Genomic DNA, 17,324 nt, shown 5'->3' with positions numbered 1-17,324 from the left:
GTCCTTCAGAGGCCGGTAGCTCGCTGACATCCGCTAGAGTTTCTGGGTGTAAAAGAGGAAGCTGGCTCGGCCGTGGGATCAGAGGACGCCGACTGAACCTTCAGTTCTCCTGAGCTGTGTGGGGAATTGTTGCGGTGAGGGGAAAATGATTGGACATTTGAAACTGGGGAAAAAATCGGGGGGTAAAATAATTAGGCACACACAAAAAAAGTACATTTTGGATTAAAAACGTAATGTCCTTTTGTTTGTTGGGTGGCAAGTGGCTGTGGTCAGATCTCAGGATCTCAAGTTCAGTTGCAATCGATCTTTGTTTTTTTCATTTTTATGTTTTTTTTTTTTTCATTTGTGAAACCAGAAAGCACATGAAAATAGATCTGACTTTGGGACTTGAATTCCTTTCCAAACAAACTATACTTAATTTGAGTTCTTTCTTACGTTTATTGTCATAAGATTTTCCATTTAAGGGGGTCGCAGTATACTGTATTATGTCTTATTCACTTTCAACACCTCCCATTTCAAACACCACGTAAAATAAAGATCATAATTGCAGGGTTGAAAAAAAAAACAAATAACCATTGTGTCGCCCTATCACAGCCACAGTAAAGGGGTATACTGAGGCTGTATGTCCCTCTGTTCTGGTTTCATATTTAAATATCTTCAGATAACCAATACAATGGGTTTTTATTATTATTATTATTATTTTGCATTAGTTGTCGTGTACCAGAATCTGGGGGCATGTTTGTACGTGGATATAGGCCACGGTGATCAACATTTTAATGTCTCTAATTTTTAATTTAAAGCAGTTTTCTTTTTATAAATTATATTCTGTTCTTACAAAAACTTTGACCAACATGGATTTATTTTAACTGGTATTTTGCATAATTTGTGAATGAAAAGGTAAATGTTTTAATCATGGAACTAATTATCTTCCTTTGTCATAAAAAGGAGGGAATGTTTTGGTGCTCATTACTCTACATTATACATAAAATGTGCAATAAAGAAAAAAATGTTCACCACTCTAGTAAAGCTTTATTAACTTGATGGTTACAGTACAATGTTTTGCCTCAACACATGCACTCACTAGATCGTGGATACAAGGGAAGGGAAATCAGTTACACAAAAGCACTGTATAGGGCTAAAACACTTCTTCCTCATCACCGATAGGCTGCTCAAGGTCTCAATAGGTTTAAAGCACCAAAGTGGAAGTAGTGCAAAGGAGAATGGGTGATTTCTGGAAAATAAAATAAGTCGTATGCTGGAATATGATTCAAGTAAAGAGAAAAATGTTTAATTATTAATTCTGATTTAAATCTGCTCCTTACACATGTAATTCTAGCTACAAATAATAATTGCTCTTTCCCTCAGCATTATATGATGCATTGTTGGAACAGACATTAATGTTACAATTGCTTTAGGCAACTGTCGGGTTGAAATAAAACAACTCTCAAAACAATTCATTGCAAAGTTGACTAATTAAAAAAAGTTTAAATGATCAATAAAAGTTTCCAAGACTTACTGCAATGTGCTCCTGAATCAATCCCAGTCTCCCTTGTTCTGATAAAATGAAGTGCATAGGGATGTGAATAACTTATTTGGTTAGGTAATTTGGAGAGCTTTCTGTCCTCTCTAAAGTTGCTGTTCCTATAGGTTTGGCCAGTTATGCAGAGCTAAATCGGCTCATTGTAAAGGCGTAACTGCTGTGCAACAAGATTCTTATGCCGTACACTGTCCATAGTTTAAATCAGGAAAAAAGAGTCAACGAAATAATATATTGAAAGTGTCCTTCGGATGAGCACCCTAGTCTCTAAGTCGCTTTGGATAAAAGCACCTGCTAAATGACTAATTAATATGAAATATTCCTGAAAGCAAAGATGCAAAAACCTTTATACACAAGCTTAATATACATCTATCCTAATTTGGGGTCAAGCATTTTTCTTTTAAAGTAACATTGCTATGGAATGTTATAGACGGTTTATAACTGTACTGTAGAAAAGAAAAAAGCTGTTGCAAAGTTTATTTTTCACAAACACCATACATTTGTCATCAAAGTAGTCAGCATAACTAAACTAGATACAGAAGATCAGTGTTGCAGGCAGTATTGTAAATCTAAGGCAGCGTCTTACATCACAAGTTCATGTCCTGAAACATATTGGCACACATTGATTTGCAAAGAGATTCTTGTTTAAAAAAACAAAAAACAAACAAACAAACAAAAAAATATTGTAATAAAAAAGCAGAATATCTACCAAACACATTTATATATATTTGTTTTAATTAATGATAACAGCCATTAAGAACTTTCAGAACAAAATTAATCTTAGTGTATATTCTGTTGGTTGTTACACATCTAAACCGAACAAAGATTAGTACACAATAAAACGACGTACACAGCTAAACTAAAGCATTACCTAGTATATTATTCAACTTGTACACATTCTCCATTAAAGACTGGAAAAATAGACATCCACTTGAAATGAACTGGTTTTAAATATCCTGCAGGTTGATTTTTTAAATACTCCCAGCAGCACGACTGATTATTTTGTTATTGAACACAGTAACAACCCCATTCAAGAAGCAATTTAGAGCAAGATCATGTCTAATTCATTCTCTTTAAAACAAATTTTTAATGTGACATCACTGTAGATTTTCCCATTTTGTTGGTTGACGCCATATTTAAGATGCGTGTAAAGAGTGCAATATACTTCAAATCCAATACAATCTAAAACTTGCTTATTATTTTAAGATGCCTGGAAGTCAGAACTCAGTCTTAACAAATGAAAAAATCCTGTAGTTCATTACAAGTAAGCGATTAACTATGTCAAGACATCATAAAACAGTTTCAAGGCATCACTGTGTATCTGATGACATGCATAAATAACCAAAACATGTTTCACACAAACTATGTTATAGTAAAGACTCACACAGACTTGCAGCCCAATTAATGTTTTAGCAAAGAAAAAAATGGTTTCAGGAAAAAACAAATTCATGTCATAAACATGGCGAATTTGGATTCATTATCGATTTATTATTATTTTTGTATATATTCATTTTCCTTATTTTTCCCAGCTTACCGCTAATGGAATTGGAAGCTTAGCGCACACTTGACAAAATATAGCATAATTAGGGCTTATTACACAAAGGCCACATGAAACTAGCTTTATTGAGTTTTATTTTGTTTGTTTGTTTTCTTCAAAATCGGGACAGTTATGATTTCAAATGGTCCCAAGTGGTCATCATCAAGTAGTGCCAGCCCCGCTATGCCCAAGCACAGCACCTTTCCATGCCAGTATGGGATGTCGCTTCATTGAAAACTGGCAGCCTGCATAAATACAGTAAGATAACAAGGGGGGGTGGGAGTGCAGGTTTGCGGTACGGAGTAGTCTAGGTGGAGAGGAGCAGGCGGTGCACTTTGTGTAGCTGTGGCGGTGTTAGGACAACCCTGTGGATCTGCTCCTGCCCGCGGGGACAGGGGAACATCACCCTCCCTATGAGCACAGTGTCGTCCTTCTGCTCCACTTGAGCCTGCAACAACAAGCAGAGAGACAAAGAAAACCCTGGATTAAGCTGTGTTACCAACCACAATTACTACTCACCCCTTTAGCGCAGGAATTATTTTTTTCTGCATCAGATTACACTATGTAACACAATTTGGGGGCTGATTCGTGAAAGTGATTTACAGTATAATCGTAAATCTCGAAAAACTACTCGCTTCTAATTCTTTTGTAGTCATTTACTTAACACTTACTACCCAGGAACAAAAAATAAATAAAAAAAATTGTTACACGGTGTTATTTACCATTCTGCACATAAACGTAGTTAATGTATAGTAGGAAAATAAAGTTTGTCTTGGTGGTACTTTAAAGGGGATTGTCTAAATATATGGTGAAGAACTGATGCATCTTTAGTTAATCAATACACTTAATCTGTACCAAACTTTCAGAAGGTTCTGCCAATTGCTTTGGTGCAGACAACTATTTCAAATAGAATTGTGAATTAAAAAGGTAAACATTAACTTATCAGCATCCTTACCTTATTTAAATTTTAAACGCCATAAATATACCGAGCATCAAAAGAAACTTACCACTATTATAACACATTCATTTTAGAAATAAATAAGGTATATAAATGATTGACATTGACAAAAAGTTTTTAGTTTCTTTTTAATCACTTGATCATTCATTCGTGACTATGACAGAAGCATATGGACTAAATCACCTAATTAGTGAGACTGTTGATTGGACAATGGATATGGAGTGATTTCAGCTGTTGAAAGACTGAATAAAAACAATAAAGAATCACAGAAAAAAAACAATATGCCACGTCTATCAAGAGAGCAGCGCCTTCGTGCAATCGGCATGTTGGAGGCTGGACTAGGGCAGCGTATTGTAGCTCACCTCTTGGGTGCTCACAGGCAGCAATTTCAAACATTTCGAGACGGTATAACCAGATCATGAACAAAACCTGCCCAAGATCGACAGGTCATTTTGCAGCATCTCCGTGATGTCGATTGTTAATCAGCACAATAAAAAGTCACTGCACCTGGTCTAAAACAGAGTTTGTCATTTTTCGATCACATCTACTGAATTTTATCCAAATATAAGTTATAAGTTTCTTTTGATGCTCAAATATAAGTGATACGTTTCTTTCAGTATATAAATCAATTGTAAAATATAGTACTTTGTATTATAATATAAAATATATACTTTGTGTATATACTTTGATTCCCATTTTTTAAATCTAAAATGATGTTACTGGATAAGGGCAGACCATAAAATGATATACTCCAGAGTCTAATGTTAAATAAAGACGGGTACATTCTACATTTCAACAGTGCCAGTTAAAATATTTTGACGCTCACCAGAGATCTTATATTGGAACGCTGTATAAATCCATTGAACGTTTTGTTTGGCATGAGAATCTGATATTTAGCCAGAACCTCAAACCTTATTTGTAGTTTTTCTTGAACGAATGTCAACATTTGAAATGTGAAAAATAAAGAGTTCTCAAACCGGTCTATGAATTCCATCTACACACTTTCCATACACATGTAAAATTGTTAGCTGTCAGGGAGGACAGCTCAATAGCATGGCATGGTCTGGTTGCCACTGCCTATCTTACCTTGACGAAGGAGGAGGAGGGGAAAGTGGCAAAGTCCGAAGGCACGCGGGCGCCGGGGCGCTGGGACACCACGTGCTCGGCCACTTCATCCTGACACAGCAGGAAAGGGGGGAAATCAAAGTAAGCAAAAGGGAGAAAAAGAGGGTGTTTTTTAAGATGTGATAGAGATTATTTGCAAAGAGACTGGTTTAGTGCAAATTCTGGTGCAAATCAATATGTTTTGGATTCCCACCAAAGTGGAAACAAACTATACGTGAAAGGGGCTTTATATTGTTAAATATGCTAAAAATGTTTGCGGTCTGATGACTTGTGATACATCCTTTATACAATCTATTGTATCGTTAGCATGGTATGACACGTCAACGTCCAAAAACACTACATAGATACTTGTATTTCATTAAATGGTTTGTGAGTGATTCATAAGTATTAAATTTACAGGTATGATTACATGCTCCCCCTAATTAATCTAAGTTTGCCTTTTTTTAAAAGTCCTTCATTAATGACAATTTTTTCTTACGACCTCCATATCGTGATACATATCGTATTATTGCCTTAGTGTTTTATTTCACCCTTAGCTATACCCCAGTTACCTTCAGTCTGTCCAGTGTGTCACTCAGACTCTTGAGACGGGCCGTCTGCTCCATCAACTGTGCAGTAGGGCTTACTAGAAATCAGAAGAAATCAGAGTTAATATTGTAATGGGGAAACAAAACATCTTCCAATAAACCTTGCAGATAATTACTGAAACTGGGCTGGCTAATTTTACATTCTACATTTTGATTATTACCCCATACGGCGTGAAACTAAGAGAAGATTCCCCACAAAAACACCACATGTTTTGAGATTTCAGGTTTAGAATAATTTTAATATATATAGAAATTATTTATAAAGTGCAAATTTTGCACTCACAAAAAAAAAAAAAATACAGCACTAAAACCACTGTTTGTGATCATTGTTTTTGTTCATAATTTACAGACAGCACAGGCACATCAGCATGTGGCAAGAGTGAGCCTGACCTGGTGTTTTTTCCGGTGATGTCCACCACTTTCATGTTGGCGCTCATCTGCAGTAGCGTTTCCAGCAGCTGGCTGGTCTTGCGGTACAGGGGGTTGGACTGCAGGTCTGTGTTCACTCCCTCCTTCAAAGGCAGTTTGGAAACACGCAGAGGCGGCAGGGATGCCAACTGAGCGTTCATCTTCTCAGCCTGCCAGCAAGGGAAACTGTTAGTTCAGGACTGAGGGATTTGAACCTTAATTATTTTAAAGCTCAACACCCATACATAGATACCAGAGAAAAGTGCTGTCTTTGAAGCACATTTTGGAGAATTAGTTTAGCTCATGTAAAGAAACACTTTCAACTTAAACATGCACATTTTAACTAAAGACTACTATCGCATTTAACCAGCACATGACTCACTGCTGAATCTTAAACCTATAGCATTTTCAAAGCATTTCAATGTATTTACTCAAAGGACAGGTTAACTGTAAGATAGTGGTAGAGGTTACAAATATTGCCAGGTTTGTTTGTCTCTTACCTTTTTGTGATGTTGTGGGTGGTATAAAATGCGTAACGTACAACACAATCAGTTGTTAAATGTGATGGCTTACATCCTTAGAAACTGCTTAGGATTTGCACACACACCTTGAGCCGGTTGTTCTCGTTCTTGAGATATTTGATGCCGAGTCGCTGGGCATCAATCTGCTGGAGCAGCAGAGGAGAGTCGATCACCTGGACTGGGCCAGAGCCACCGCCCATGGACTGCATACTGCCGACCCCTGAAAGTCACACACACACACACACAGTCAGGAGAGCTCAGGACTCACACAACAGGTCCAAACATTCATGCATGTTACTTGTTTCAGCATGCAACTCAGCATTAGAATGGTCTTATTTCATTGTCTCCCACACAATATTTGCAACAATATTTGCTTCATGTTGTTTACACGTGTAAAAGACTGAGATACAGAGTGGAAGAGAGGCTCAGAAGAGTTCAATGGCTGAGCCAATGGTTTGCTTCGTACAGTCCCTAGTATTAACCATTTAGCCATCTTTAACTTCAAACCCTCAATATACAGTAGATTCAAATGAAACTAGTTCAAGTAGACAAACGTTTTGGCTACTGCCTTATATGTTTAACCTTAACAATTAAGGCTCAATTCCCTATCCTACAAGAGAAAAAAATAGCATCCAATAACTATAAAAATGCAATAATTAAGCATAGGATTTTGAGCATTCTTGTCTGCAGTCCTGGGTCACAGGAACAATATAATGTCTTGCATATCCATGCAGTGGCAGAAATATGAAGCAGGCAGATGGTAGCACAAGTACAAGAAGTAGCTGGTGACATACAAAATACCTTTCTGCTGTTCCTCTGTGGAAAAGATAACAAAACAGGAAGGGCAGACAGAATAGCAAAAGTTAGAAGACTGAAGTGGAAATTAGCTGGAAAACCAGACCTTAGCAATGCAGAGTTTTAGGCTGAAAATACATGTACAAGGACGTTCAAAATATAATGATCATAATTTTATACATATCTTGACTGTGTCTACTTGATTTCAGTTCTGGGTGACACAGTTCTATATACTGAACTGTCCTGGTGTATTTGTTTTAGCAAACAGTATAGTATCACTACTTGCAAATTCAACACTTACAATAAATCACACCATTGTTAGCTGTCCATGTTATACTGATTAAAGTGAAGAAATGTAGGTGTCCCTGCTGGACTCACCCGATGCAACACCAGTGACGATGGAAGCGATCCCCGAAGCGGGCGGCCTTTGCAGACCATCGATGGTCATTTTGGATTGGTTGTTGAGACGTTGCTTCAGTTCTGCTTTCTCCGACTCAAGCTGGTCGATGTCGGCCTGGAGAGCATCCATCGTCTCCTCAAACTCCCTGGGGAAGGAAAACATCAGGTCAGGAGACTGAGACACTGCAGCAAGCATGCACTATCCTTATATAGTTTATGTTTGGGACCTGAAACTCCCTACGTTACTGAACTGAACAATGTTGAAAAATGTGTCTGTACTGGGCCAAGAAATGTTATTTAAATTACCCATGTAACAGTAAACAGATTAATAAGAGATTTGTAACAAAACCTGTTACACTATTTATCTATTGAACAGGCCAGCCTCAATACAGACCACACTCAATGGCCCCCTGACCCACACTCACTTCTCTTTTTTCTTGAGCAGCGCCTGGGTCTCGTCCAGCCTGGTCTGGATCTTCTCCACCCTCTCGTCTGCGTCTTTCGAGGAGCTGTCCAGCTTCTTCTCCAGGAGACTCAGACGAACACTGGCTTCGCTCAACTCCTCACCCTGGGGGACAAAAAACAGGGAAGGTCCCTTAACTTTAACTCCATGATCCACCATTCTTTGACTTGATCTCCCCCACCACCCCCTCCAACAAGGTGGATGAAAAACAAATTTGGTGGTGATAAGTGAGTCCCAGCTTACACTTCCTTATGAGCACTGTCATTACAAACTAGGACACCTAGAACATAAACTGGATGTAATTAGTTCATTATTTGAACACTGATTACATACAGTGGGGTGAAACTTCACTTTTCATTGCAGCTGGCATGTGGCATGTTGAACACCACTGTGTTTACTACTTAGGGTTGAAGTTCATTGCAATCAAGCTGCAAAAGAAAACTAGTAGTTTCAAGCAAGCTCCTTGTCAACCCATGCACAAAACAACCTAATTCAAAGTGGCTGTATTGTACACAAAGTATACCCAAGGGGGCTTGTCCTCACCTTGATTTTGAGGGACTTCTTAAGCTCCTTGATGACTGTCTCTCTGTCCTCCAATTTGAGCCCCAGCCCCTCTGCATCAGTGATCTCTGCTCTTAGTGCTGCTGCTCTCAGCTCCACTGGAGGAGTTGGCTGTGAAACATTAAATGAAAAAATACAAGTAGGCTGAGTGACATCACAGCGACACCACCAAGTCCGGACTGGAAGGGGTTGTGTGATCCATATGCCCCTTAACTTGTGGAATGCTTATACACAAGAGAATAATTAACACTTGATCTCTTGGATCATCTAAATCTGCCTTGAAGTGTGATTCGCTCTTGTCTGATTATATTAATCTTACAATAGGCATGCGTGTTACACTGTGCGGCACAAAGTAATGGGGACGCCCAGGTCTTACCTTGTTCTGAGGTCTGTCGGCATCATACTCCCCTTCCTGCATGGCTGTTGCCATTTTGTTCATGGTGGCAATGACAATGCTGCACGACTGGCGCAGGCAGTCGTAGGGGCTGACACCCTGGGCACCATAGATCTGGGAGACGAAACACACAAAATCGATTGGACGCTTTAACCCTTTACTGCCCAGGGTATGTTCCCATACCTAAAATGCCTATTTTCTCAATATCAAATATATTGGGCACTGGGCAGCAAATGGTTATTTAGTTTTTAAGAATTATGAGATCAGTATCAGATTTTTTTCTTGGTAAATTAACTTTCTTTCAAGACCATAGAGATGATTTTCGAAGCCTTTCACTCCAAAAACAAAATTACCCGATTTACTTAAAATGAGAGAAAAAAAAGTTACAAAACTAGAAATAAACACAACAGACATTTTAAGTAAGCAATGTTTATTCTTTATTTTGGAATTTGAAAGGAGGCTTTTTTTACCTTTTGAAAAATGGATGTACACTTCTATATTAAAAGATTTAAAGAACTCTAGGCTAACCAATGTAAAGAAATCTAGGAACAAAGACATATCCTCTTCATTTTAAATATCAAATCACAGTGAACTAGAGGACACAGCTAACAACAAAAATAAACTTGTATAAGGTCCAACCCAATTGGCCAATGAAGATTTTACACACCCGGTTCCCAAAGAAAGAAGCAACTCCACTCTCTGGAGATGGTGAGGATGAATCCCTACCTGTTCCCCTGCTTTGAAGGCCATGTCTTCCAGTTTGAGTGCAGACAGACCCTCCTGCTCAGTGAGTGGGGCGATCATCTGGGCCCCGGCTGCAGCTACCTCCTGCAGCACTGCCACCACCCAGGTCAGGTGCTTCCGACAGTCCAGCAGGGTCTCCGACACCTGCACACAAGCAGCACCAGGGGGTTAGACTGCAACTACTGGGAACTGCCCCGTTTATAGGCAGACTAATTGGATTCAAGATCCAATTTAAAAATCCTCTATAGATATTCAGTATGTAAGCACTTTATGTGCAGGAATCGTGTTGGGGTTTTAATGAGATTGTAGTGCCGAGGTTCAGGAGCACCAATTCCTCCAAACCCCAGTGAGTTTGGCATGTAAATTCTGCACATTTGTTTTCTGGTTCAAAAGAATCAAGTACAAAATAATTGACTCCTTATGAATGTAAATGAAGAGTCCCTTCGACTTTAACCTTCTATCTGTACAGTTCAGCAGATGGCAGTTCAGACCAAAGTCTATGACACGTTATTGTTACCTGAATTTGATTTATGTTTGACCTGCTGCAACGTGAGTTGGGGGAAAAAAAAAAAAAAAAACCCAGCAGGCATACTTTTATTTTTAAGCCACTCTTACATTCAAAGGAAATATGCTGATACAGCGATACTGTTTCATTTGAAACCACGCCATAGAGGCAAATGTTCTGTATTATATAAATCTGCTGATTTTGCAACTTCTCTTTTTCTTTCTATTGCCTTTGCCAAAACATGTGGCTCCAATTGCAAGAGTAGTTTCTGGTAGTGCCAGGGTAACAGTGCAGACCATGTAAGATTTTAACATCAGATACATTTTACACTAATTTCTCTTTAAGGAATTATGCTTGGGATACCAATAACATAAAACTTAAGACAATATCTGGTGCCAACCTAAGGAGAGAGTCAGTTTTAACAGCTTCATTGCAAGGTATTTTATTGACTCATTTTAAATAATAATTTATACAAGGGGTCAAGGGGGTGATTCTATTTTAGTGAACAAGATCAATACAAAATGTCTGTTCTTGATATGAGCTTTGAAGGAAAAAAAAAACTTCCAGTAAGTGAGCTGTGATGTTCGGGTGCTGCAAAACTGCTGTCAACCCAACAGCCCCCTCTGGTGCCTGAAGTGTGAACTGGACTGGCATTTGTGTTTAGAAAAAATATTGTTGCAGCCCAGTTACTTGGAGTTGGGAGTATAAGAATCAGGTTTTCCAAATACAAATATTAAGAGATCACAGCAGACATTTTCTGTAATCCCATGCCAATAACCACCAAGATGTTTTTTTTTTACTTAATCTAGTATTGTTTTGTAATTAAATACAACTCAAGTTAGCTGTCTCCACTTAAGTGCCCTCATTGTTATAACTTATTCCCCCAACAGGAACTTTTAGAAATCATCTCTTTTCCTCAGATACAGCAGCTGTTAAAATATGTTTTGGAAATGACTGGTACACACTGTTTCCAGTGTAGTGGCTGCTGAAGAGGTTTTCAAGCCACCCTCCCCTCATGAACTACAGAGACAGTGATCATACAGACGCCCCCCCTCACCGGCGGTCCGAAGGTGAGTGCCGCTGGGATACCAGGCACGTCTGTCCCAGGCATGCGGCGGCGGATCTTCTTACAGAACTGCCGGATATCACTGCAGGACGTCTCCAAATCCTTCAAAAGGATGGCAAGATCTGCAGCTTCTTGTCCCGTCTACAGGAGAGATAGACAGTGCAGAAAAGAGATGGTATAAAATGTAGCACTCTCAATGGCTAATATGTGTTCCAAGCTGGAACTTTTAGAACAACTCTGCCTGATTCACATGACAACCAAAACATTTTTGTAGTGGTGGGTTAGGGTGGGGGGGTTTAACATTTTATAAGCGCAATAACACACTCCAGGGTGTATAAATATGATATGCTGAACAACTCAAGTCCGTGCAGATATTGGAAAATATCTGAACACCCTATCATGTATTATTGCTTTATTATTTACTCATGGATGATCTTCTATCAGATCTAGCTGCCCAGTTATTGCAGTGAATGGTAACTTTAATCTTAATAAACTGACATCCAAGTTCACCTTTATCTTGGGCACCCTTACAAACAAGTCTGGTGAAATGCTCAAAAACAAATCAAAATATTTAATAAGCTTATCAATCAATTTTCAATAAGTATAATTAGTTTACTCAGGTGTTCTGTTCATTGACATATTCCACAAATATTTATAACTAGGGGATTTTGGATTAATGTCTCCTCATTGTGAATAGTAAAAGAGATTTGAGCACTTACATGAAGGAAGGCCCGAAGTCTGCCAACTTCCACTCCCATGCAATCCAAGGCACTCTGGGTAAACTACAATGGTAAAAACAAACAAGTCGTCATATATTAGAATTATATATGCAAATTCTGTTTGAGGAAAAGGAGATACCCCTTAACTTCTCAAAATTGTGGTTGAAAAATGAACACTAACAAAACCAATGCAAGTGGGTTGCAAGTTTGAAAGTATCAATCAATGCTAGTATTGTAGCACCTGATTTAGTTGTTTTCAATACCCAAATGGAGCAGGGTAATATGCCACAAATAAATTACAAGGCAACATTGGCTAAGGTGAGTTCAATGTTTTGCCAGTAGGATTGATTGCTGAACAGTAAATGCAAGGCACTGATCTACGACACTGAAAATCTGTACTTACTTTGATGTGGTCAGAAAGCTGCAGGGTGCAGTCCTCAGGTTGTTCTGTGAGGTGGATACTGTACAAGTGCTGCAAGAAAAACAAGCAGCAATTGAATTGCAAATATTTGTTCTACTTAAAACCTTGTGACATCCTTTTCGGTCCCTCATACGTAATCATTTACAAGCGTTAATGTGCTGGACAGTGTTCAGTACGGTACCTGGTAGTATTTAATGGCCTTGGTGAGGGGCTCCACATTGACAGTCTCGTCCAGCTGGTCCTTGTGCAGGAGGTCAATCAGGAAATCCAGGGAGCGCTCGTGGACACTCATCTCTGGATACAGCGTGCCAATCTTCTTATAAACCTCCACGCTGCACTGGTTCAGAGCTCTAGAGGGGACACAAGGGAATAATGGATAAAGACCTGAGTAAAGGAACCTCTTGGAAAAAACTGGAAGCTTATTTTATAAATACTATACCCTGTGGGTCAAAGGTTATGGTGTCACCAACCTTGAAAGAGAATGACCGGCGCTGGAACATTTATTGCCCTTTTTATCCCAGTCAGACACCTTACTTACTAAACGTCTTGGAATCACTACCTAAATTGTCTCCTAATATATGCAAAATAGGATCACGCCATCAGTGCAGTTGTACCCCAAAATCTTATCAATTTTAGTAATGTAGAACAATTCGGAATAGTGCTTTTTATCACCCAGGTTTTTCTCTCAGCCCCCTTGCTCACTAAATATCGTGGTATCCCTGAATAGATAATTGTCTCCTCTTAAAATACATACAAATGGTTTAAACAAAAAATCTGTCCCACAAGTGCACTGGTACCCAAAACATGATCAATTTACTACCAATTTAGAATGATTGTGCGCCAGTTCTTACTTTTATCCCACAATGTTGACTGCCAAGACTCGTACTGATTTCAGTTGCATTAAGAATCAACTGTACCCATTATTGGATGGTTTGCTGTGCTAATCCCGAATTTGTGTTTATCAGAGTCTGTGAAACCAGACAGCAATTTAGACAATATTAGAACTCTGGACCTAGCTTAGATCTTCTACATTACCAGCTCTCACAATTAGGCATGGCAGCAGTGTGGAATAGTGGTTAGGGCTCTGGACTCTTGACCGGGTCGTGGTTCAATCCCAGGTAGGGGACACTGCTGCTGTACCCTTGAGCAAGGTACTTTACCTAGATTGCTCCAGTAAAAACTCAACTGTACAAATGGGTAATTTTATGTAAAAAATAATGTAATTCTATGTAAAAATAATGTGATATCTTGTAACAATTGTAAGTCGCCCTAGATAAGGGCATCTGCTAAGAAAATAATAATAATAATAATAATAATAATAATAATAATAATAATAATAATAATAATAATAATAAATACAAGAAGTGAAGCCATGAAAGACTCAAACATCAATAATGCTCCCTTGCTGGCAGACACACGTACTGTTCGTATTTGTGCAGGGTTGCCTGGAGCAGGATGAGCGAGTACACCAGCCCTGCAGCGAAGCTCAGCTGCTCTCCCACCGCTCCCCGCAGGCCTGCCCTTGCCACGCAGTTCTCATTCAGGTCAAACTTCTCCTGGGCCTGCTTGCTGATCAGCTCAGCCTAAAACACAAGGCAGAAAAGCATGTGGTCAGTGTGAGGCGCACCATACCAAAAAACAGACATTTTTCTGATATTGATAACTTGCATTACATTTACATGAAATGGTGTTCCAGCTGGTCAAACCAGCAGACAGAAAACCTGATGGATTTTATCATTTGGTTTTAAGAAAACCATCGATTTGCTACCCTGTCTTTTATTTTAGAACAATCCCAAAAAGTACAAAATATTCTCCCATCAGCTCTTTAGTGTCTGTGATAAGTTAATTCTTCATTTCATTGGAGAGAGTAGTTTAAGAAGAGCGTTACCTTGCAGATGAGGCGGGGGATGAGCAGCAGCACCAGGATGCAGTCGTGGTCGCCCCCGTGGCGCAGGAAGGAGTCTGGCATGAAGGAGGTGAGCAGAGACACCTGCCGGTTCGCCTGGCTCACCTCCATCTTCCGCAGCTCCATTTCGATTGCCTGAAAAAGTACAAAACAAACAAAAGCCCCCATTAGATTACTGTAAATCATCTTTCACATGTATTACCATCATTTTATAGGTCCTGCATTTCTTATTTAAAAATCAAACACTTTACAGTAAACGTCTAGTTGTTTAATTAATATATTTATTTTTTAAAGGTAGCTACTAATGAACTATGTTTACCCATTACCCATAATGCATATATTATAGAAAACAGTGAGATATACAACATGATAGTAAATTATATGAGGTAGGATTTACTGGAATTATTTCAGCTCTGTGATCTTAAAACAAATAACAAAACGTTAGAATTCATCTGAGTGGTGCTCATTTTGATTTCCTGAAAACAGTGCAGGTACATAGAAAAAAAATAGATTCAATCATCTTTTTTGTGATTCAGTCCGTCTTATATGCATAGGAAGTAGTCACACGCAATGGCAATTATCGACAAGCATCTCTTTCCAATGCAATCAAATGTGTTGATTTAATAATACTGTTTATTCACTGTTTATTCCCCACCCGGTTTTTCATTCAGTTTTTCATTATGTCATTTATGTCAAGTGTAGCTCTTTTCTGTCAAATGAATTGAATACAGGGACACACTTGAAATGCAAGAACCAGGGAGATTGTGTGAACAAAACAGAACAGGAGAGGACTGGGGTGAAATGAATCTGTATTTTATGTATACCTGACCATAGAGCCCCTTGCTCACCTTAGCGTAGGCCTTGGTCTCTGCAAACTTGATCTTGAAGTCGAACATTTCTGCAGGAGGCTGCTGCTGCTGCTGTTCTGCTGAGGCCTCCTGTTGACTCATCAGCTCGCGGTTCACCTCCTACACACAAGAGGACAACAATGAGAGGCAAGCAACACAAACACATGGCTTCTCCATTCATATCACTACCACTAGATGGCAGCATGCCCATTTGAATCCCTTGATGAATGCACGACTGAAAACTTTCTTTCTGAATGACCTTTCATTTTAAAATTGATTAATTTGTTTTAAACAATCTTTCACAAAAAAGGCCTTTGACCGTGTATCTATTTTCCTTAAATGAATCCTTATATATATATATATATATATATATATATATATATATATAGAGAGAGAGAGAGAGAGAGAGAGAGCCTACAATAAATATAAAGAGGATCCATGTGAAGGGGAAAAATATGATTAACATGGTTTTAGCTAAATGTAATGTTAGCTTTCAGCTTTAAGAAAGTGTGTGTTAAGCAACTGTGCAGACTGCTGTACGGGACAAAAAAGATACAAACAGGTTTCTGGGAGTACAGCCAAGTGAAGCCTGTGGTTGGTAAGCAGGTACACCAGGGTGGGGGAGAAGCTGTTAGCCAAGAAAGATGAAGCTAGATAAAAGCAGTTTTGTACACAGTTGAAAAACAATACTGTATTTAGGAGATAGGGTTAAGTATGTACCATAGAATGTTCCAAAAGATTTGGGCTAACACCCCTCCCGAGGGGTGTGTGTTAAAGGTGTGTTTTAATAGCATGAAGGAAGAATACATTCGTTTAATTTAGGGGCGCTGTCTGTACTCATTGGTTAAATGCTTAATCATCTGGGGTGGGATATGCATCTGGGGAGTTAACCATTATAAAATGTCATGTTTCAAGGAGAGCTCCTCAGAAGGTCTCTGATAACTTCTCCAGAGCGCTCTGTTTTGTCTGCTGTTTTGCTGTGGCTTGGAATAAACAATCTCTAGTTTTGAAACCAGACTCAGTCATCTCCGTGTCTTGAAAATTTTTCTCCCTCTACATGTTTGGTGTTCAAAGTGTCCTAAGAACTGTTGTCATATGTGGTACTGTACCAGAAAATGTAAACAAAAAGCAGCAAGCAAACAAAATGTTTCATCTGGTATTTCCATTCACTGCCCCATTCTCCTCACCTGCAGGTGTGCGGTCAGCTCCCGGTACTTCTTGATGGTCTGCTGGTAGTCAGCGACGGTCTCCTGCGCAGCCTCCACCCTCTTCTCAGCCTCTCTGACTTGCACGCTGCCCAGGTCCAGCTGCTCCCGCAGCTCCAGCTCTGTCTCCCGAGCATTCTCCTGCAGCTCATCGTTCATCTCGTTGATGGCCTCCTGTGAGTGCGGCACAGTCACGTCAACATGCTCTTATACTAGGCAAGCGCACCCCAGTGATTGGTGTAAATAATAAATACCCTCTTTCCAATTTCTAGCTCTGGGGTTTACAGGGTAGGTGAATTATCTAGCTGGCAAGTCCAGTGCATTCCAGTGCCTAAAATGGACACTCTGTCTTCTTAGTGCTCAGAATTGTCACGTTTCCTGTTGCAGTGCAAGTCTTTCAACTGGATACCCACCAGGTCACTAGCAGTTTCTCTCAGCTCCCTCACTTTCTCCTCCAGATCCAGGTTTCTCTCTGTTAGTGTCTCCACCATCTCCTCTGCACCCAGAGCAGCATCAACCTGAACAACGCAGTCAGCAAACATTGAGAAACCTCACAGAACATCTCAGTCAATCAGGTTCAGAGGAAACAGGTAGGTGCTCATAAAGCTAAAAGGGTTATAGAATC

General features: G+C 39.3%; 1 protein-coding gene across 3 annotated transcripts in view; it reads right to left on the bottom strand.

The window, feature by feature from the left end:
- Positions 1–1,009: 1,009 nt before the first annotated feature.
- The window catches only part of LOC117409548 (dynactin subunit 1-like), a 61,036-nt gene continuing 44,721 nt past the window's right edge, over positions 1,010–17,324 (bottom strand). For 2 of the 3 annotated variants that reach the window (XM_059004006.1, XM_059004014.1), the window contains 20 exons: positions 17,113–17,217; positions 16,682–16,873; positions 15,495–15,614; positions 14,629–14,781; positions 14,163–14,323; positions 12,922–13,090; positions 12,723–12,791; positions 12,320–12,382; positions 11,592–11,741; positions 10,012–10,173; positions 9,268–9,399; positions 8,874–9,002; positions 8,293–8,435; positions 7,847–8,013; positions 7,475–7,489; positions 6,760–6,893; positions 6,130–6,322; positions 5,709–5,782; positions 5,119–5,208; positions 1,010–3,522 (listed from right to left, as the gene is read on the bottom strand). In XM_059004006.1, the coding sequence (XP_058859989.1) occupies positions 3,382–3,522; positions 5,119–5,208; positions 5,709–5,782; positions 6,130–6,322; positions 6,760–6,893; positions 7,475–7,489; positions 7,847–8,013; positions 8,293–8,435; positions 8,874–9,002; positions 9,268–9,399; positions 10,012–10,173; positions 11,592–11,741; positions 12,320–12,382; positions 12,723–12,791; positions 12,922–13,090; positions 14,163–14,323; positions 14,629–14,781; positions 15,495–15,614; positions 16,682–16,873; positions 17,113–17,217 (2,562 nt within the window). In that variant the 3' untranslated portion in view covers positions 1,010–3,381. The remainder of the gene's footprint in view (positions 3,523–5,118; positions 5,209–5,708; positions 5,783–6,129; positions 6,323–6,759; positions 6,894–7,474; positions 7,490–7,846; positions 8,014–8,292; positions 8,436–8,873; positions 9,003–9,267; positions 9,400–10,011; positions 10,174–11,591; positions 11,742–12,319; positions 12,383–12,722; positions 12,792–12,921; positions 13,091–14,162; positions 14,324–14,628; positions 14,782–15,494; positions 15,615–16,681; positions 16,874–17,112; positions 17,218–17,324) is intronic. The other variant, XM_059004018.1, reaches the window with a different exon arrangement.

Source organism: Acipenser ruthenus, chromosome 2 (genome assembly GCF_902713425.1).
Source record: "Acipenser ruthenus chromosome 2, fAciRut3.2 maternal haplotype, whole genome shotgun sequence".
Classification (NCBI taxonomy): domain Eukaryota; kingdom Metazoa; phylum Chordata; class Actinopteri; order Acipenseriformes; family Acipenseridae; genus Acipenser; species Acipenser ruthenus.
The sequence above is the reverse complement of the archived record's forward strand: the minus strand, read 5'-3'. Positions and strand labels throughout refer to the sequence as shown.